The 21,226-nt window shown below is 41.7% G+C and overlaps 1 protein-coding gene across 8 annotated transcripts in view; it reads left to right on the top strand.

Moving 5' to 3' along the window:
- Nucleotides 1-21,226, top strand: part of RNLS (renalase, FAD dependent amine oxidase) — a 296,512-nt gene that overhangs the window by 191,210 nt on the left and 84,076 nt on the right. Inside the window, exons 7-9 of one of the 8 annotated variants that reach the window (XM_048856445.2) lie at nucleotides 1,436-1,515; nucleotides 9,242-9,339; nucleotides 15,231-17,432. The exons of 2 other annotated variants lie outside the window; for them this stretch is intronic. In XM_048856445.2, the coding sequence (XP_048712402.1) occupies nucleotides 1,436-1,515; nucleotides 9,242-9,339; nucleotides 15,231-15,244 (192 nt within the window). In that variant the 3' untranslated portion in view covers nucleotides 15,245-17,432. Of the gene's footprint in view, nucleotides 1-1,435; nucleotides 1,516-9,241; nucleotides 9,340-13,766; nucleotides 14,705-15,230; nucleotides 17,433-21,226 lie in introns of those variants that run through there. 5 more of the 8 variants (XM_048856450.2, XM_048856444.2, XM_048856442.2 and 2 more) reach the window with 5 other exon arrangements.

Genomic DNA, 21,226 nt, shown 5'->3' with positions numbered 1-21,226 from the left:
TGGTTTTAAAGAATAAGTTAGAGAGTAACTAGCATTTATCCATATATTATAATTTGACTTATTGGCTATGGCACTACAATTTCTCGATGATCTAATTTTGTCCTGGCAAGATAGAAATTTTGCTCCTTTTCTTAAGAAATTTATAGAATCATAGAAATGTAGGGCTGGAAGGGACCTCAAGAGGTCATGTAGTCCAGATGAGGCAGGACCAAATCAACCTAAACCATCCCTGACAGGTATTTGTCCAACCTGTTCTCAAATGATGGGATTCCACAACCTCCCTTGGAAGCCTAATCCAGTACTTAACTACCCTTACAGTTAGAAAGGGTTTCATTGTTTTGTGGCTCTGCATAGAATGATCATCTGGCTAGAATGATCAAAATGGGGGTTCTACACAATGATCCTTGGGATATGATTCCAGTGCCTTAAAAAAGCCAAAACAATCATAGCAAATTAAAACTGAGACAGTGGTTCTGATTGTGCAATTCAGTCCAAGCCCTTTATGCAATTCAAGTGGTATAAATGGTCCAAGACCCAAGCAGCTCTCCCCAGCAGGGAATTCCTATGGTACAAAGCAGTTCCCATGGTAGACTGTAACAGCCTTATGCCACACCCTGCTGTGGGAACATGTTGGGGTAGGGCTGAGGGCAGTTAGGAATCCAGCCCAATACTCTCTCTCACAATGCTGATACTGTATTACTTAACCATTAATAAACTGATGGACTAACTTGCAAACTTCATTATTTTTACTCAAAATCTTGGAAAACCAAGGGGCCAGCTTGTCAAAAGTGCTCAGCTCCCATTTCAGCAGCAAAATAAGTGGCCAGATTTTCAAGAGTGTCCAAAATTAGCAGCTTCCATCGAGTCAATGCTGGAAGCAGAGCATTTTTGAAACTCAGGATACTTTGTTTCAGTGTCTGCCCAGGAGCTGGGCTCTTCTGAAAGTCTAGCCCATTATTTACATTCCTAAATGGGAGCTGTTGGTTGCTGAGCTCAGTTGAAAGCCTGACCCAGAACATACACTTAAATCAGGAGGGAAGAAATGTGTTTTAAGTTAACTTTACATATAATTTTATATGGCTAACATTACTTTTCCTAATTTTCCGATTCCATAACCTTTGGGTAGAGATGTTTTAATCAAATTCTTATCTACATGGAAGGTAAATGCAGGAACACATTCACAAGACACAATCATTTCTGCATTGACATCAGTTTTTAGTGCGACTGCCAGTTTCACTAGCTTTAGATCTGACTATGTTTCTCTCGTGTCCTTGTTTATTCCTGGTTGAAGTTAGTGTTAAGTCTCTCCAGAAATTAGTTACTTTCCTGTTGTCAATGGAACCTAAGTTCAAAATAATCACAGCTGAGCCTGTAGTTATAACTCTGTACCTGTTTACATTCGTTAGTGACTCGTGTTAATAAAAAATATCTTCAGCAGGGTGAAAATGGTACCTGTTTGAGAAGTGAACAAAAACAGGACTTGAGTCATCCAGGCACTAAGAACTCCGAGAGGAGGTGAGGTTCCTCAAACGTCCAGGGGATATTGAGAGAAAACACTCCCTTGCAATGGCCTCTCTTCATATATTGATTGATGTGAAAAGAGCAACTTCCAGCAAAGATAAGTTTAGCAAAACTTCATTACCTTGGCTCACTTGGGTGAGCTGTTGCTCTAGTTGCTGCTAGCACTGACTATGAGGTTCCAGGTAGGAGTTTCCACTGAAGTAACGCACAAGAAATACTTACATACTCCAAGGGCACCTACACTGGCATTTTCCCCACTGTGTTTGTCTGGCACGAGCAGAATGGTGAGAAAAATTCTAGTGTTGACCAAGCTGTGGAGTCCAGTCTTGAGATGGAGGTGGAGGGTGTGACAGGTTCGGTCACAGAGACTCCCTTGGGACTGTCACCTGATGTGCTGGAATGATCTCTGAGCCCATTTCCCCTGCCAGCCTGGGACTCCATATCCCTGCCTTTTTGAGCCAAACACGCTAGCCTGCTGCAACACAGACCCAGGTCTGCCATGCCCCCAAAGCTGCGGACTTAACTGAAAACAGCTTAGCAGGTTACCTCTCCAACACCCAGACACCCAGTTCCCAATGGAATCTAAACCCCAAAGAATTCTGTTTTGCTCTGTTTAATACTTATACAGGGTTGTCCGCCCTCTGTAACACTGATTGAGAGATATGCACAGCTGTTTTCTCCCCCAGGTATTAATCAATCACTTACTCTGGGTTCATTAATAAACAAAAGTGACTTTATTAAGTATAAGAAGTAAGATTTAAGTGGTTTCAAGTAATAACAGACAGAACAAAGTAGGTCACCAAGCAAAATAAAGCAAAACCACACAAGTCTAAGCCTAATACATTAAAAAACTGATTACAGATAATATCTCGCCCTTAGAGATGTTCCAATAAGCCTCTTTCACAGACTAGACTCCTTCCTAGTCTGGGCTCAATCCTTTCCTCTGGTACAGTCCCTGTGAGTTTCAGCAGCCATCTTAGGTGGTAAGCAGGGGCTCTCTCATGACTGGAAGCCCTCTCTGTCCTGCTCCACGCCATTTTATAGTTTTGGCACAAGGCGGGAATCTTTTGTCTCTCTTGGTCCCCACCATGGTAAAGTACCAGATTTAAGATGAATTCCATTATCAGGTGACATGGTCACATGTCCCTGTGAGACCTCAATCTTCATTACCCGCAGGCTGGCCCACATGTACACAGGCAGGCTTGCAGGTAAATAAACCATTTACAACCAATTGTCCTAGTCAATGGGAGCCATCAAGATTCTAAACCACCATTAATGGCCCATACTTTGCATAATTACAATAGGACCTCAGAGTTATATTTCATATTTCTATCTTCAGATACAAGAATGATACATGCATGCAAACAGGATGACCACACTCAGTAAACTATAAGCTTTGTAATGATACCTTACAAGACACCTTTTGCATAAAGCATATTCCAGTTACATTATATTCACATTCATAAGCATATTTTCATAAAGCATATGGAGTGCAACATCACTGAGGGAGTCCACTAATAAGTTAAGCAAACAGGAGACCAAGTGGCATAAAGTATGCTTAACAAAAGCTGGGCAGTTCTAAGATTCAACAGGCTTGGAAAATACAGACTGGACCCTCTCCTCAGCTCCTAACAACACTGCAGAGCTCCTGGAATAAAGAAACCTTTTGATCTTTGTAAGCAGATTGAACTGGAGAGCAGCTCAATCCTGAGCCATCTCTGTTGCTTCAATCATCCATGCCCATGGCAGCTCCCCCTCCCCTTCTGAAGCAGGCAGGCCAGGCTGCTCCTTCTTCCCCAGCATACTCCCACATCAGCCTCAGGGGCAGATCAGAGTGCAGTGCGTAGAGTAGTTCAGGAAAGGCTTAGTAGGTATATGGTGTGTGTGTTAGGGAAGCAGGAGTCAGAGAATGAAAGGCAAGGGAGAGAGGTCAGAAAGGAAAAGTAAGGGCAGAAGGGAGAAATGGATTGATCTGTAGGAGAGAAAAATGAATGGGGAAAAGAGAGGAGGCAGGGGACAGAAAACAGCCATCCAGGTAGCAAATGTAAATGATGAGGAAGCAAACTCAGGCCTCCTGCAAGGCATTGCAGAGCTCTAAAGTTTTCTGAAGCCGCCCATTTTGTAAGCCTTCTAAAGCATGAATTCTCTCCAGGCACCTGGTTCAGAAAACAAGCCAACCTACTCAATTTGTTAACAGGTGATTAACATCCCTCCTTCCATCTTCCTGGCCATCTGCTAAGATGCACCAACTGTGTGAGTTAGCTTCTGTCTGGGAGCTGACCTGGGCTACATTTAATGTATTTTACAAAACTCTGCCTTGTTCTCACAGATGTGATTGAATCTTTGTGATGTGCAGCACAGTGCACGCTGGTTCTCTGCACATCATCAGGCTGCCTAGGAGCCCCACTTGTGGCCCAATTGCCTGTCATGTTACTTGCTGTAGGAGTCAAATGTAAACAATTTTTTAAAATCCCAAAATATTCTGAGGAAGGGACTTGCTCAATAAGAGTTAGGTGCCTAAATACCTCTGAGGAGCTGGGCCGGGGGCTTTCAAAATAGTGGTGCTAGGCAGAAAAAAACCCAATCCTTTTGCCTGGCTGTCTAATTATTTCCTTTAGAAATATTTTAGGTGTATGGTGTTCTCTCAAGTTCTAATTTCAGCAAAAGCATTGTATTTATGGCTGAGTAAATGCAATTTTCAGAATAAACAGAACATTCACATTGAAGTGTTCAATAGCACACAAAGCTAGTTTCCAATCAGAGCAGCTACAGAGGTCACAGGCTCATAAAAAACAATGATTAGAAAGAGTAAAAATGTACAGTGGAAAAAATCTCTATACAGTTAGAGCTACTGGATACATTAACATTTTTTTTCCTTTGAACAGGTGGAAGTTTGAGAGAGGAATGATAGCTTAGCATAGTATTATGGCCCTGATTGCTCAAACACAGTAGAGCATAGCAGTGCTGAGATCTGTTTTTGGTCCCTCATTCAGGGCTGCCTGAGCCTGGTTCAAGTTAATAGCATAGGTGAGGGATGCCCCTGTGTAGCCCTGTCATAAGGTTCCCTAGAGGATTTAACTTAGTTCCACACCACATCCCCTCACGTCCCTGTCCCACTCACACCCCAGTTCTAGAACACCCCAAACATATCTCACTCCTTATGCTTACACCCTGGGGTGGGGAAGCAGGTGGTTCTGGCAAAACACACAAGAGAAATTCTCTATTGGCTCTCAACAGAAGCTTTAAGGCCACTTTAAGCTACTTCAGTGATACAGAGTGGCCTTAGTGGATTAAAGAATGCAGCCCTATATATTTACATTGGCAGCAATAAAAACCCAGTAAAAACTTTAAAGTACAGTGCAGAAACTATTTTTATTGTGTATTAGCAATGTGTGAACATGTTTGGATAAAATAAGATTAGCACAAAACTTGAACCAAACCTTAACTTTTGAGGTTTGAAAATGTTTTCAGCTTTCATTTTTAAAACTTCATAGGTCTCTGTACTCTCTGGGTTCAGCAGGGACAGGCAGCAGCCATACTCAAATATCATGCAAGAAACTATCACCACAAGATATACAACTATTTCTAGAACAAATAGGTTTGGATGTTAGCCTGTCCAGATCCAGCACAGAGGTATTTTCAGTAAGCAATTTATTCAAAACAGAATCCTTTTCTCTTAGAGAATTATCAGCAGATAGGTCGTGAATTACACATTTGTTCAGTGTTCAGAATTATTTAACACATTTTTATGTGAGCAAATTTCATCTTGTAGATTACTGTTGTTTCAAGTGTTTGCTATTTGGGTTGTCACCTCAGGTTTTTCGACTCAGTGATTGGAAAAAACAGTTGTGAATGAATATGTTATTTATTCAAGCCCTTCTCCTGTTTACAAGAGTTTCAGTTATCAACAGGTTTCAGAGTAGCAGCCGTGTTAGTCTGTATTCGCAAAAAGAACAGGAGTACTTGTGGCACCTTAGAGACTAACAAATTTCCTGGAGCATAAGCTTTCGTGAGCTACAGCTCACTTCATCGGATGCATTCAGTGGAAAATACAGTGGGGAGATTTATATACATAGAGAACATGAAACAATGGTATTATACTGAAACAGTTTAAAGCAAGTAGGGCTTGTACTTGGGCTACAGAAGCCTAGTTTCAGCATTGAACATTTTTCTTCTTTCCCACTCCCATGCCAATGTTTGGCTCTCTCTTTTTGAAAGTTATCTGAAAACACAGATGTTTAAGAAGCATGTTCTTAAAGAGCAAAATCCTATCCCCACTGAAATCAGTGGGAGTTTTGCCATTAACTTTAAATGAGCCAAGATGTCCCCCTTTATTTTTATTAATGGCCAAGTGTTAAAGGGAGTGCTTACTAGAACAATTTGTCCGGCTGCTGAAATTGAAGGGTTTAAACTATTACATAAAATAATTACAACACTGCAAGCTTTGGGGGGCAGGGTTTGTCTTTCTATTATTTGTTTGTAGAGTGCTTAGCAGAATGGAGCCCTGATACGATAAGCTTCTAAGTGCTACCACAGTACCATAAATTGTTTGGGGTTTTTTTGCAAGGGCATAGGAGGAGGAAGTGGTATAAGCACCTCCATAAGGAAACCTATACACTGCAAAAGCAATATGAACCTGTATCTTTGTTCTGGCTTTTAATATCCCCATGCCTGGCCATCACCTCTTCCCCATCCCCTGTACATCCTGCTCTTGTTAATATTAGGAATCATTTATCCAGTGCCAGCACATGGAGAGGGTATATTGACATAACACCATACTCTTAACTCCTTGGCCAGTCCCAATAATGCTCCTCTGTGATTTACATAATAGAAGGCCTAGAGAAAAGTCTTTCCATGCCTCAGAGTACTCTGTTTGGGAACAGATATGTAATTTGAGTGCCTAAAACGGGAAGTGGGTGCTGAGCTCTTGAGTATCTGGCCCCTGATCCAGAGTCACACTAGTGACTTTTCTTCAGGATGTCAGGCTAGAACCATATGCACAGGCTTTGGCCTGTTTCCTAAACCTTCATAAAGAAATATAGCATATGACTCAGTAAGGTAGGGTTTTTTTATTTGTAAAAACCTACGTATTTTCATGGTCTCTGGCCTACCATCACCATTTTGGAACACCTCCTCATGCATAGAGTGGCCCTATAATGCAGCCCACATCCAGTTCCCCTTCTCAGGGCTCCTCACGAATATTTCTCCAACACTCTCATAGGCTAATAGCGTCCATAGCACAGAGATACTTATTAATATGAACACTTCAAATCACAAGAGTTAAATGCCATAACTCAAAAGGTTCTAGCTCCACCACCTTCTGCGAGTACAGCTTCTCCATCAGTCTCAATCTTCCTTCAGACTGGAGCACTCTCAAGCTTCCCTCCACAGTCCTGTAATAGACTTAACAACTCAAAAGAAGCAACAGCATAAACAATGGCCGGCCACCTACCGTAGGCTTAATAAGAGTCTCAGAGGCCTCCTGGGTTCCTGCATTCCTCCTGGGTTCCTCTGGATCCAGCATTTCCACTTCCTGCTAATCAGACCTATCTGCTATTGTCAACAGGCCAGTGCAGTACAGGGGGCTGGATGGCAGCCTTCTCATAAGGCAGGAGGCACCTGAAATGGAATGGAATAGCAGTAGCCTCTGAACAGAGTAGGAGATTGCTGTTGACAAAGATCACTGGATACCCTATGAAGATATAGGCCTCAATTTTCAGAAGAGCCCGTTAATTCTGGGTGCCTCTGTTTTTCGGGTGCCCAACAAGATCTCTTGGTATTTATAAGTCTAAGTTTGACTATACACTCAACTTTAATTACACCAGGTCATGTTAGTCGACCAAGCAAATGAGATCTAACATGGCAAAACTTATACTCAGGGTTTCTTCAGAATGCAACTTCAAATGGACTACTCAGCTGCTTAAAGTTAAACCTGTCTCTAAGCCTTTGCACAACCGGGGCTTGAATTTTTGCCAGCCTCTGTATGGGTCCGCCTCCAAATATATAATGCCACATCATTTGACATTTTTATATTGTTATAAATTGCATTTTAATTTAAATTGGTTAAATCCCAGAGTCCATTCGTGGAGAGCACTTTATAACTTAAGGCCCAGATCCACAAAGGTATGTAGACCCCTAACTTCCCTTAATATCAATTAAAAAAGGATATCAAAAAGGAAGGGAACCACCAAGGGATGTAGGTGCTGCAACACTGAGCATCATGGTGCCTATTTTTTAGGAACCTGGAAAATCACAGGCACAACACTGCAATCCACAAAACCCTGGGTTGGGCACCTACGATCCCTCTATCATGAATGAAGGCAGAAGGGGTATGTCTACTCAGCAAAAAAAGAAACCTGCTGCAGAGTCTTACAGCCCGGGTTAATGACTGAGGCTCATGGGGCTCAAGCTACAGGCTAAAAATAACAGTGTAGAAGTTCCTGCACAGGTGGGAGCATGGGCTCTGAAACCCAGCAAGAGGGGGAGGGGAGTGTATAGAAATTAAAATTTTCCCCTGCAGGAAGAGAAGGAGAAGGCTCTGCTCCCAAACCAAGCTCCTGTCTCAACTGCCAGGAGCGCAGGCAACTGCCTCTAGATCAGGAGGTTGGAGATTGGATGATGGAGATAGCCCAACAATGAGAAAATCCATTGGGATCAATTAAAGTGCAATTACCTCATTAGCATGACTTGGATATAAATAAGGAAAGCATGAACTATATCTATACCAGCTTGATATCTAGTTGGCAGCCGATATCAAGCGGAGTGCCCCAGGGGTCGGTCCTGGGACCAGTTTTGTTCAACATCTTTATCAATGATCTGGATGATGGGATTAATTGCACCCTCAGCAAGTTCGCAGATCACACTAAAATGGAGGGGGGGGGGAGATAGATATGCTGGAGGGTAGGGATAGGGTCCAGCGTGACCTAGACAAATTGGAGGATTGGGCCAAAAAAATCTGATGAGGTTCAACAAGGACAAATGCAGAGCCCTGCACTTAGGAAGAAAGAATCCCAATCACTGCTACAGGCTGGGGACCGACTGGCTGAGCAGCAGTTCTGCAGAACAGATAAATGGAACTGTTTGCATGCTGAGAAAAATAAAGAGACTATGACATTGCATGGCTAGCATATGTTGCATGTAGTTGGCCTGTTTGACTTTGTCTGAGTTTGCCAACCCACAGATACAAAATAGCTGGCCTTGCATCAGCTCAGCAAGGAAGAATTCCATTCCTTAGGCCCCCTTGGAACACGAGTCCTGGAAGAGTCACTGAGCAAAAAAAAAACCCTTAAATGAGCAACATCAGGGCTTTAATGGTATTTTAACCTTTATGCCAGCATTTTCCAAACTATGGGTTTTGAACCCTCAGGTGTCATGAGAGGGTACCGGGGGTGGGAGCAGGTTCATGAGAAAAAGCGGGGTGGGAGGGGAAAGTCTGGTGGAAGGCAAGCCATGGTGATCTTGAGTCGGGTGTTGGGCAGTGGATTCACCACCCACGCCACAGGCTGTGTTGACTGTACAGCGCTCGAACTGCTAGAGAGCGGGCCAGCAGGTTTCCACAGGGCAGTTAGAGCACCTGTGGCTTGGGCAGTGAATCCAGCATCCCACAATCAGCTCTGGCTGGTGCCGAAGACTTGGACCAGCAGCAACAGTAGCAGAGGCACCAAAATACTGGAGGAGGTGTCAGAGGAGTTGTTCTTCACTGCCCACACCTCTCTTTCAGGCTAACCTGGGCTGACCCAAAAGGAAGTACTGCATTCCAGAGACAGGGCAGCTCTGTCCTGCCTGGGAGCCTCTTCTCCCTGGTGCTCCTACAGCATGGTGAGTAGCCCCTGCTGCTGGCCTGAGTCTGGACTTGATCCACTGACTTGATCCACTTCCAGGGGTAGAATGAGGGAGGACCTCCCTGCTTGGCCATAGGAGGGGAGATATCCTGGCCAGTCAGCATGGAGTATAGGGGAGGGGAGAGAAGGGGAGAGGTTGTGGCAATGGGAAGGGGTTGCGTGGTGGGAACACCATACACCTGCCCCAAAGTTCACCAGCCACCACTGGATTTTATAACTTTTAATATAAATTTAAGATCATGTTATTGCCATGTTTGGTGTAGCAGGGTAGGCTAAAAATGTTTTTTCGTGCTTTTAATTTTCAAACCCCCATAGTTTGCATTAACAGAGGTGAGCCCAGCTTGAAAAGGCTTGGAAACCACTGCCTTACACAATGTACACATGTTGCTTGCATGATGTTTTCAGCTGCAAAGCAGGGCATGGATTTAACTTGTAATTTATCCAAGATTCTGATAATGATTATGCAGAACTTCATTTATTAAAATAGCATGCACCAACTGGGACTAAAGACCCAAATGAAAGCTGCTTTGTTATATCCCACTACCAGAGCAAGCCTATCAAATCAGTACATCTTCTCAAGCCTGGGAGCTTCAAAACTACACCCTAATCCAAAAAAGGTATTTAGGCACCTAACCACTGCGCCTAACGTAGTGTGGGGCTTCCCCAGTCTCTACAGTTGAAGCTGTTCCACTGTGGCTAACTAAGAGCAATGAGAGCAGCGGAACTGGCTCCTGGGTCTCCCACTTCCCACGGAGGCACCCTAACCACAAGGCTACAGAGTCATTTGCATGCTTGTTCTCCTGGCCCAATGACTATTTAAGTATTTCTCCATGGTGGCTCAGTCATTGGGCCAGAGAGAGAGAGAGAGAGAGAAACAAATGAATGAATTGCTCTGTAGCCTGATGGATTGGTCCCCCTGCTCTAATCACTCTTTCATTATTTATCCACAGTGGAGCAGCTTTAACAGGAGAGAGTGAGGAAGCCCCCTCTCAGACTAGCCCTTAGAATCATAGAATATCAGGGGTGGAAGGGACCTCAGGAGGTCATCTAGTCTAACCCTCTGCTCAAAGCAGTGGAGCACACTATTAAGAGGTAGGATTTGAACAGGAACCCTCTTTCTCCCTCTCAAGCAGAGACATGGGGAACTGAAGGTGGATCCTTCTACATCCTAGGATAGTGTGCTAACCATTGGGATAAAAGTTATAAGATGGGCACTGACTCCTCTGGACACTTTGTATGGAGTGAGGCAGGAGCCTAATTCATTCCTGCAAAAAACATCATAGGTGTCTAAGCGAGCTGGTGTCAAGAGGCAGGTTCCCATTTGTGGATCACTCAACGGCACCTCCCTAAAGCCCAGACTTAGGCACCCAGGCCTGAGAAGGGTTGGGGCTTATAAGACACTCCTCTCAGTGGCTAGCTTAGACAACACCCCAACAAGCATGCTGGCGTTTGTGGATCCCATTCTAAGGCACCTACCTCTCTCCATTCATTGTGCAAGTTCCTTACTCAGACTTTGTGGATCACAGTGTTGTTCCTATGATTTTCTAGCACCTAATAGTTCAATGCTGTGATGCTGAGTATTGCAATGCCTAAGTCCTTTTGTGGATCCAGACCCTAGTGCCCTTCTGCCAATTAACTCCACCTACAGCTTGGATCCAGCCTGGAAGTGACATCTGTTGCCAGCCCTTCCCCACACCCAGGGCTATTTTAGCTGCTGTAATTTTCTATTCCTTCCTTTAACTCAAATCATGCGGGGCTAGACTCACAAAGGGAATGAGGTTCAGCATTGCAACACCTAACTTTAAACACCTCGATGTCCAGTCCAACCCTCAGACCTGAGTTAGGTGCACAGACTCCTTATACAATGCATGCTGAGAGTTAGAGGCCTAAGAATGGGATCCCAGATGAACGCACTAAACGCTAGACTAGAGAGCCCTTCACTCTCTCTTACTGGCCCAGTGAATATTTAAGTATACAAAATAGAGCAGCTTCTACAGGAGAGATTGAGAGGACCTCACCTCAGAATACCACATAGCTCTGTGTTTAAGGTACTTAGCTGGGAAGTGGGAGACCTGGCTTCAAGTCACTGCTTTAATCAGGCAGAGTAGGGACTCAAACCTGTGTTTCCTATATGCTAGGTGAGTGTTCAAACCAGTAGGATAAAGGAATGGTACCATCCTCCATTTTGGGCAAGGCCTGATCCAGGAGGCATGCTTTTAGGCAGTCTCTGAGAACACCTACAGCATCAGGCAAGATAAAAAGTGGAATGCCTAGTCTGAAGATACCACAGGCATTTAGGTTCAGAGCAGTTTGGTGGTATCCGAATTTAGGCAGCTTTGGGCATGACCACTGGGAAAAATTTAGGTATCTTGTGAATTTAAATAGCTGCAGGATTAGGCAGCAGCTAAGTGGGTGGGTGGGATTGAGAAGTTAAATTTTTAATGTCACTTTGAATATCGTTTGTCACTTTTAGAAGTAAAACACCAGAGGGGATAATTGTGTTAATTCTACACATGCTGTAAGTGAAATGGATTTTTATCCTTCTGTGAGACAGTTCACAGCATAGCATGCTATCATTTATCTCCACCAATGCCTAGCTATCGGGTTCACCTGACAGATCAGTAGTGTGAGGAATTTGCCTGGCTGGGTCTTGAAATGACCCTTCTGGAATCCTTAAGCAACTGCTCTAGCAATGGCCTGCCATTACCCTGCCCTTCAGTGCTTAATTTGTAATGAAAGAGGTGCTGAGGCTCAAGCACTTAGATGCCATGGCATAAGCAACTTCCATAACTGACACAGCAAGCCCAGAGGCCCTAGGGCTCAATGAACTGGCAAGCCTTGAGGTGCCAGGGATCAATCCTAGCAAACCCTGACACAAATTAAGCACTGCTGCCCTTCAAGGAAGAGAGTGAAAGGTTTTGACCTTCCTCTCCTCAATGTTCTATGTTTAGACCTTTGGTGTCACCATTATTTTCATTTTATTTTTGTCAGCAATGATTGAGCCACACAATTATCTGTGTGATTATAAATGGATAAATGCTGCTGGTGTACAGCAAAGTATTCTTTACACATTCAATATTGCTACCCCACATATTCAAAAATCATGAGTCAGCCCTTCTCCCCACATCCCACCACCAAAAAGCCTGTAATATTGGCTAAAAAAGCTGAGATTTTTTTAAAAAATAAATACCTTTTTATTTGCCTTCTTGGTTTTGAGCCATTAGGGGGTCGAATTTTCAAGCTTCTCTGTACAACCATGAGGGCTAGAAACTTCCTTTGATTTAAATGTAAGTTGAGATTCTCAAGTAATCGCATGACCCTAGGAGCTAGGGATTTCAAAATAACACCAAATATTGTGAGAGTTTGGAGCATTCGTGAGCTTCTGCAGGACAATGCTTTTATGCCGTATTTCTTTTCTACTATTTTCAGAGAACTCATCAATATATAAAAACAGTCAGAGATAGTCAAATATTTTACTTCTAAGATTTCTAAAGGACGAGAACACTAAGTGGAGCTAATTGGTATCCTACCTCTCCCTAATCCCCCATTTGCATTTGCTGTTTGCAGTGCTACTGTTTTGTGAAAAAACAAACAAACAAACAAAAACCTATCTGCTTCAGCCTTGCTAAAGATTTCTCACAACCTACCTGAGGCAATACTATCTCCATTTCAGGCCCTTGAGTCATACTTGCTTATAACACCACCTAGCTCCTATATAGCTCTGTATATTAGTCGCTCACAAGCTCTAATGTATTTATCAACACAATGCCCCTGTGAAATAGGGAAGTATTATTATCCCATTTTACTAATGGGAACTGAGCACAGAGACTTATATGAGCTAAAGCAAGCTTTAATAACTATTAAAATTGATGTTTCGGAAGAATGGATGGTAAGACAAATATTTGCTATATGATGGTGAAAATGAAAAATCTCTTACTAGAGTTCTTACAAAGAGACTGTTTGAGGCCACCCTAAAATAGAAAGTCTGGAGAAACATTATTCAATCATGCAATGTTGGGATATTAGGCCTGCCAGAAAATGTTGATGGCCCTGACTCATTTAGGCCCTGGTTCTGCTGCCCTTGCTCATATTCAGCAGTATGTCACTATATGAGTACTGCCATGGAAGGGATTAGTCACTAAGGCCCTCAGGTCTGCAGAGAGCCCTGTAGCCATGCAAAGGTCTAATGGCTCTGTAGGAAGCTGTACTGGGACAAAGGCCAGCTCATTTGGAGTCATTTAAAGGACTGGGACTATAGTACAGTGCTAATCCATTTGACAAAGGGTGGTAGAAACTGGCCCTTTAATAACTTTTCTTAAGTCTTAGGAAAAAGCAGGTCAGAAATTTGAACCACCTTTACATATTCTATAATATTTCAGCATTTTTTTTTCAATCTTTTCTCAGGCCCTTCATTTTGCTTCTTCACAGTTTCATACAGTTCATATCAGCTCTGTTCAACTTTTAACATTACCTTTGCATCTCTACTTCATAAAGAAAATGTTATGAGAGAAACTTGGAGACAGAAGATTTAAATTTTGTAATAAACATGCGTATTTTCCCAGTGTTCAAAATCTCCTTCAACAAGCCAAATTATATCTAGTTTAACTTTCAGATTATGCTGCTTTTAGTTACCCAATTGCTACCAAAAAACAAATCACCCAAACCACTGAATGGAGATATTGTAGAGGTTTCCAATGAATCACTTTCGTATTCTCTTTCTGCTTCATTAGGCTTGTTAGATATTATCTTTGGTGGTGTTTAAGATGTCTGTGTTATATTATTCAGACTGAATGAAGATAATATATCTGTATTTGATGATTCATCTTCAGATTCTATTTTTGGTCAAGCTCTTTTGGATATTATGTGTGGTATTGTCTTTGTTGTTCTTCCTTGAGATAACATTTAAACTTCCTTCCTTTTCATATTAATGTATATCAAGATTAAATTCTTTGCACATTGTCGGAAGTGATTTGTGGATTTCATGTTTGTGAGCCCCAACCCAGCAAGCATATGTGACGGGTGCTTAAAAATAAGCATGTACTTAAGTGCTTTGCTGGATTTGGGCCTATGTCGATAAATTTCTTCTGAAGTAAACAACTTTGAACACACAAATTAGTCATGTACTGAAAACTGTCAATCTTAGTTAATGCATTTGCCCTTTCCTTATATACCATTTCTGTTTAAATACTGTACAATATACAGAGGATCCCATAACACACAGCATGTAACAATGAATTTTATTAAGGCACAATGCTTGCAGATTCACCTACATGGAGTGTTGTGGTTATCAGTTACATACTTTGTTATTTGAAATACATATAATAAAGCCGGACAAACACCTACAATGCTTTATTGTTTAACACTTTGATCATTCCCTTTCTGAAATGTCTCCTGTGGCAAATATATTATTGTGTCAATCAGAGAATATCCCTATTTGTTAATGCCTGTTTGTCATTCCATTTGGCTGATATACCTGTGTACACTCTGGATCTAGAAAGCATAGAGGATAATATACAGAGGTGCTTGGGGCTTTATCCCACCGATCTGAAAATACATAGTCCTAAACCTGTTTCCCTGGAACCTTTTAGGAGATTAGAAGGATATTTTACCTTACCAACCTGCCTGTGAGAAATGACATTCCCTGTATCAGGGTTACCTTTGGACTGATAGGTATGCTGTTTGCTTGTAGACATAAACCAACCATTTTAACTGTTCACTAATTTTGAGTGATTCTGTTATTGGGTAGCCAACTTCAGACACTTCTGGCCTCATTTCAGAAGCACTGAGCATCCACAAATCTAGTGGATTTCAGTGGGAGCAGTAAGAGATGAGAACCTCTGAAAATCCATCTCTATATTTCTCTTACAGGACTGCAGGTGTGAGGAAGCAAACGAAACTCCCAAAAGATTCTCATTGTATATGAGAAGTTTAACATTTCCAGGATGTACCTTTGAGATAATAAGCCCTGTCATATGGTGAGTTGATGTGTAAGCAGGGCAAAGGAGCATGGCAGCTCTTTCTCACCACACTGTGGCATGAGGCAGGTTCCTGCCAGAGGTCTGGAGAGATTTGTTATAGGTGTTCAGAAACTTGCAGGGCTGACAACTGAATGCACCCCATATGCCTACAGTGCATGCACTGCCCCTGCTGAGAAGAGGATCAAAAAGTTTTGTATAACATGTAACACTGATGTGCTCTACAGAATCCTTCCCTTCAACAGCAGGATTCCTAGGCCACACCTTTGAGCTGCCTTCCTGTCTTAGCAAGAGAAATTTAGCGTTGTCTTCTTTTTGCACACATTTGCATATCGTATATACATTCATGAGTACGTACTAAACACAACATTAACACTGACAACGGGTGACAATAGTTGTACTCCTCCATTTTTGTAAAGATTAATTTCAGGAGCTATTTAGCATAAAATGTGTATCTTCTTATCACCCGCTTGGTCTATCTAATTTCTTAAACTCATGAGACAGTTCAGCTCTTTCAATGTGGTAGTTCTATTTTTTTTTTCCAACTGCTACAGCTGGTATCTTCCCTGAGGATGGGTTTTGTACAGTAAATACTTTTAAAGTATGAATGATGTATGCTTTAAAAAAAGATTGACAAATTTCACCGAGGTACAACTCCACAACCCCCTTTTTAGGCCCAGGAAAAGTTCTTGTTTATTTTAATATGATGGCCTAAGGTTTGTAGGTCCTACCATAATACTACTAATAAATAACAATAATAAAATAAGTTTTCAACTCCACAGAGGTTCACCCCTGCCCTTGTCAAATAACAGACTACAGAACCACTTAGCCATGACAAATCTGAGCCAAGGAAGCATATAAAATATTCTGGCCCAGATGCTCACCTGCTGTAAATTGGCATAGGTCTTCAATGAGCTGTGCTGATTTACACCAGCTGTTGATCTGGCCCTCACCAACATGTAAATGTTTTAAAAATTAGCACAACAAAAATCAATATTATAAGAATAGTAAATAACAAAAGACATTTTCTACTCCAGTGAATTTCAGTGTCACTATTTCCTGTCACCCACCCGTTTCATTGGGGCAGGGACAGAAAGGGTTATTGCAGAACTGTACATCTTGAATTCCATTGTTAGATTCTTCTGCCACTATGTTCTCACATTTCGTCAGCTGACTTTCTTGGAAGACTGTGCAGTTAGTTTCTTATCTCCTATGTTCTTTGTATGATTTGTACTATGTCGATGTTAAAAGATGGAGAATTGAGCAATACTTTCCAGAAGTTTTATGAGCTGTTTCCTAGAAATGTTAACCACCTCTCTGAGAGAAAATGTTTTGCTGATAAAACTGATTAACAAGATCAGGGTCATAAAATACAGATATATTTTGTGAATGATTGTGTGTGTTATCTGAGTGTAAGAGCGGGGTTCCCCAAAACTGTAACTTTACCCCCAAGGCAGCTGGTTACAGAAGAATAGAATCATAGAATCATAGAATATAAGGGTTGGAAGGGACCCCAGAAGGTCATCTAGTCCAACCCCCTGCTCGAAGCAGGACCAAATCCCAGTTAAATCATCCCAGTCAGGGCTTTGTCAAGCCTGACCTTAAAAACCTCTAAGGAAGGAGATTCTACCACCTCCCTAGGTAACGCATTCCAGTGTTTCACCACCCTCCTACTGAAAAAGTTTTTCCTAATATCCAATCTAAACCTCCCCCACTGCAACTTGAGACCATTACTCCTCGTTCTGTCATCTGATACCATTGAGAACAGTCTAGAGCCATCCTCTTTGGAACCCCCTTTCAGGTAGTTGAAAGCAGCTATCAAATCCCCCCTCATTCTTCTCTTCTGCAGGCTAAACAATCCCAGCTCCGTCAGCCTCTCCTCATAACTCATGTGTTCCAGACCCCTAATCATTTTTGTTGCCCTTCGCTGGACTCTCTCCAATTTATCCACATCCTTCTTGAAGTGTGGGGCCCAAAACTGGACACAGTACTCCAGATGAGGCCTCACCAATGTCGAATAGAGGGGAACGATCACGTCCCTCGATCTGCTGGCTATGCCCCTACTTATACATCCCAAAATGCCATTGGCCTTCTTGGCAACAAGGGCACACTGCTGACTCATATCCAGCTTCTCGTCCACTGTCACCCCTAGGTCCTTTTCCGCAGAACTGCTGCCTAGCCATTCGGTCCCTAGTCTGTAGCTGTGCATTGGGTTCTTCCGTCCTAAGTGCAGGACGTCCTAAGTGCAATACCGGGTGTGTCATGGGAAATCATGCAAAAAGTGTTAAATGTAGCCAACAAAATCATTCAATAACATTTTAAATGACAATAAATGGAAATACAACATAAGTCTAGTCATGGTATGTCACTTTTGTTGACTAAATGCCCTTGCTAGTGGTTCACGAGGATGATGATCTACTTTCCATTCCATTAGCAATAAACATCTATTAGAAATAACCACTTTGGTTAGCATATGCTGGGCCTGCTGATTAAATCAATAAAGAATTAATGGATGGATATATAATTAAATGCCAGTCAACATGATTTTATGGAAAATAGGTCTTTTTAGAAAAAACTAACTTATTTGGTGAGATTACAAATTTGGCTGATAAAGTTAACGCCTAGATGTAATATACTTAGGGCTTGTCTATACAAACATTTAGTTTGCAGCAAGCTGGGTGTGTATCTACCCCACACTAGCCTCCCAGGGACGGTCTCTGTGGACTCTGTTGACACACATTCACAGTTCCTCCATGTGCTTTGATCTAATCCTCTTTGAAATGGGACTAGATCAAAGCGCATTAATGAAGTGACCGAGGTGCAGTAGGTTCACATCCCAGCTTGCCAGGAACTAATTGTTCATATAGACAAGCCCTTAGATTTTTGTAAGGCATTTGACTTAGAACTGTACAATATTCTGATTTTAAAAATAGCACTACACCACATTAATAAAGCACATATTAAATGGATCAAGAACTGGCTAGCTGACAGATCTCCAAAAGTAGTTGTCAATAAGGATCATCATCAAATGGTCATGTTTCTAGTGGGGTTTCACAAGGATCAATTCTAGGCCCGATACTATTCAATATTTTTATCAATGATCTGGAAGTAAAAATAAAATCTTTGCTGATAAAATTAGAGGATGATGACACAGACTGACATTGAAGGAAATAATGTTAAGGACAGAGCTGTCATACAGAGCGATCTGGATTGCTTGATAAGCTGGGTCCATTCAAACGAAACGTGTTACGGTATGGCCAAATATAAGGTCAGACATGTAGGAAAAAAGAATGCTGGCCATACTTACAAAATGGGGAATTGTACCCTGGAAAGCAGTGATTCTGCAGGGATTTAGAAGTCAGAGGGGCAAGAAAGGGTAATGTGATCCTTGGATGTATAAATAAGGCCCTAAGGAATAGGATCAGGGAGGTGATTTTTACCTCTGTATATGGCTTTGATGAGACCAATACTACATATAGTTCTGGTGTCCAAATTTGTAAAAGGACATTAAAAAACTGAAGAGGGTGCAAGGAAGAGCCACAAAAATAATTTAAGAGCTAGAAAATGCATCTCCCAGTGAGAGATTTAAGGAGCTCAATCTGTTTAATTTATCAAAAAGATCAAGAGATGACTTGATTACAATGTATAAGTACCTTCACAGGGAGAAAATCCCAGCTACCAAAAAGCTGTTCAATCTAGTAGAGAAAGACATAGCAAGAACCAATGGCTAGGCTTAGAAACAGAAAAATTCAAATAGAAATAAGGCACAAATTTTTAGAATGAGAGTGGATTCTCCATCTCTTGATGTCTTCAAATCAAGGTTGCCATTCTGCAAAGCATATTTTAGTCAAACAAGTTATTGGGCTCAATATATGAGTAACTGGGTGAGATTCTCTGGCCTGTGTTATACAGGTCAGAGTAGACGATCTAAGAGGGACCTCCTGTTCTTAAAATCTATGAATGTAGGCTAGTGAAGGATGTGAGTGCATGCATTCTACTAGAATCTCTGAAAATAAAATAGCATTGTGTGCGCGCACACACCCATCTGGATTTACCAGGTTGTGTGTGTGTGTGTATATAACAGTAGAAACTCAATTAAAGAACATTATTACATACAGAATAGAACATAACAAAATAAAATGTCATGGACCTGGGACCCTATTACGGTAGCTGTAACTGTAAAAGCCTAAAGGTACTGGGATGTGTCCCATGACTACAAACATTGTTCAGTCTTTAAAGTTCAGTTCTGGTCAAGGGCGGTGGGAAAGATTTAATGAAAAGGATAGTGACAAGTTGTTACAATGGCAGCTCAGAGAGAAAAAAGAAATTGTGGCAATAGGATGACAAATGACACATGGTTGTACATTGATTTGGAATAATGTGGTCTGAAGTGCTGACAACTGAGAATACCCCCTTTTAAAAGGTGTTACAACATTTGGAAACCAAATATCAGTTCACCGAAAAACAAACCTGAGGATTGGGTGGGAGGAGGAGGGACTTGAAGCTTTGAATATCCAGAAAGCTTGATTACTCAGGCTTCTAGTGTCAACATAAATACTTGTCAGCATCTTACTTGAAATCTTTACCAATCACATACATGAATGAGGTGCACATCCTTACAGAAAACCTCCCCTTTCCCTGCACAGAAAACATCATTCAAAAAGCTAGAGGGGCCAGAAGCAGCTTCCAAAATGAAAACACTGTCTGTCTCATTGTTATGCAAGTAACAGGGCTGAGGCTGTCTGACAGCAACTCCACTTTTAGGGATCTCTAAATAAATTGAAAAAAAATATCAAGGAAACTTGCCCTTTGCCTAATCTAATCAAACACAAATATACCTTAATGTGATTTATACATCTTTCCTAATTTAAGTGAAGCCAAATGTCACTGCAATCTGATTTCACTCTATCAAGTAGTGTTCTTTATAATGGGATAGATCAGCCAATCCATCTGAAGAGAGCTTATTGCAAAACTCGATTGTGGAGTATAGATGCCTTTAATCCACCTTTGTGATCCTTTGATCCTGAAGCCAGTGTGTGCACGCCTAGACTCCACCACACATTAAAGTAACTGAGGGCTGCTCTAACTTGTAACTCCTGCCCCATGGAGCAATTCCAGCCAGATTCCTGGCTTCAGTTCAGCTATTTTGCACCACTCCATTGGTACAAAGCATCTCTAAAGCTAGTTTACCCAGTTCCTTAAGGATTCCCACTGTGTTGTAGAATCCTTAGTTGGCTTAGCCATACCCCAGTCACATCCCCTTTGTCAGAGGCTGGGAAGGGAGAGCATAGGAGCTGCTAGGTGGCTGTACGCCAGCAGAGGAATCCACAACACACTGAGAATCTTCAAAGCACTGGAACAGTGCAAAATAGCTGAAGTGAAACCAGAAATCTAGCCCGATATGCTTGTGTTAACTTTGTCCCTATACTAAATTTCACATGCTGAAAAAGTTAATGTTTTTGCAATAAAATACTAGCAAAGCTTTTTTTATTTACAAATTATTATAAACAGAGCAATCAGCTGCATAAATGGAACAGAGCTTATGTGACTCCTGTATGTAGGCTCTCACTTTGACAGTTTACTTTAAGTTCTAACTGTGTGTTTTCACTAAGAACACATTGTATACAAAAGTCTTCCTGAGTTTATTTCAGCTAGTCCAATTCATAAAAATCATTTGACTTATTTCCATGTGATTTTTCCGTACTTTACTGAAGGAAATGTGTTTTTTGTCAGCAATTACTCTTGTTTTATGGTCATGAAATCCCAGATTCTCTTTTGTATGTGGCATCCTCACTGACATATAAGCGCCTTGTGGTTAGAACATCCAGAAGATACCATTTGATTCTAGAGGGGTCCTGAGTTCAGTCTATAAAAGGTAACTTCTTAATT

The sequence above is a fragment of the Caretta caretta genome, chromosome 7, assembly GCF_965140235.1.
Source record: "Caretta caretta isolate rCarCar2 chromosome 7, rCarCar1.hap1, whole genome shotgun sequence".
Classification (NCBI taxonomy): domain Eukaryota; kingdom Metazoa; phylum Chordata; order Testudines; family Cheloniidae; genus Caretta; species Caretta caretta.
The sequence above is the reverse complement of the archived record's forward strand: the minus strand, read 5'-3'. Positions and strand labels throughout refer to the sequence as shown.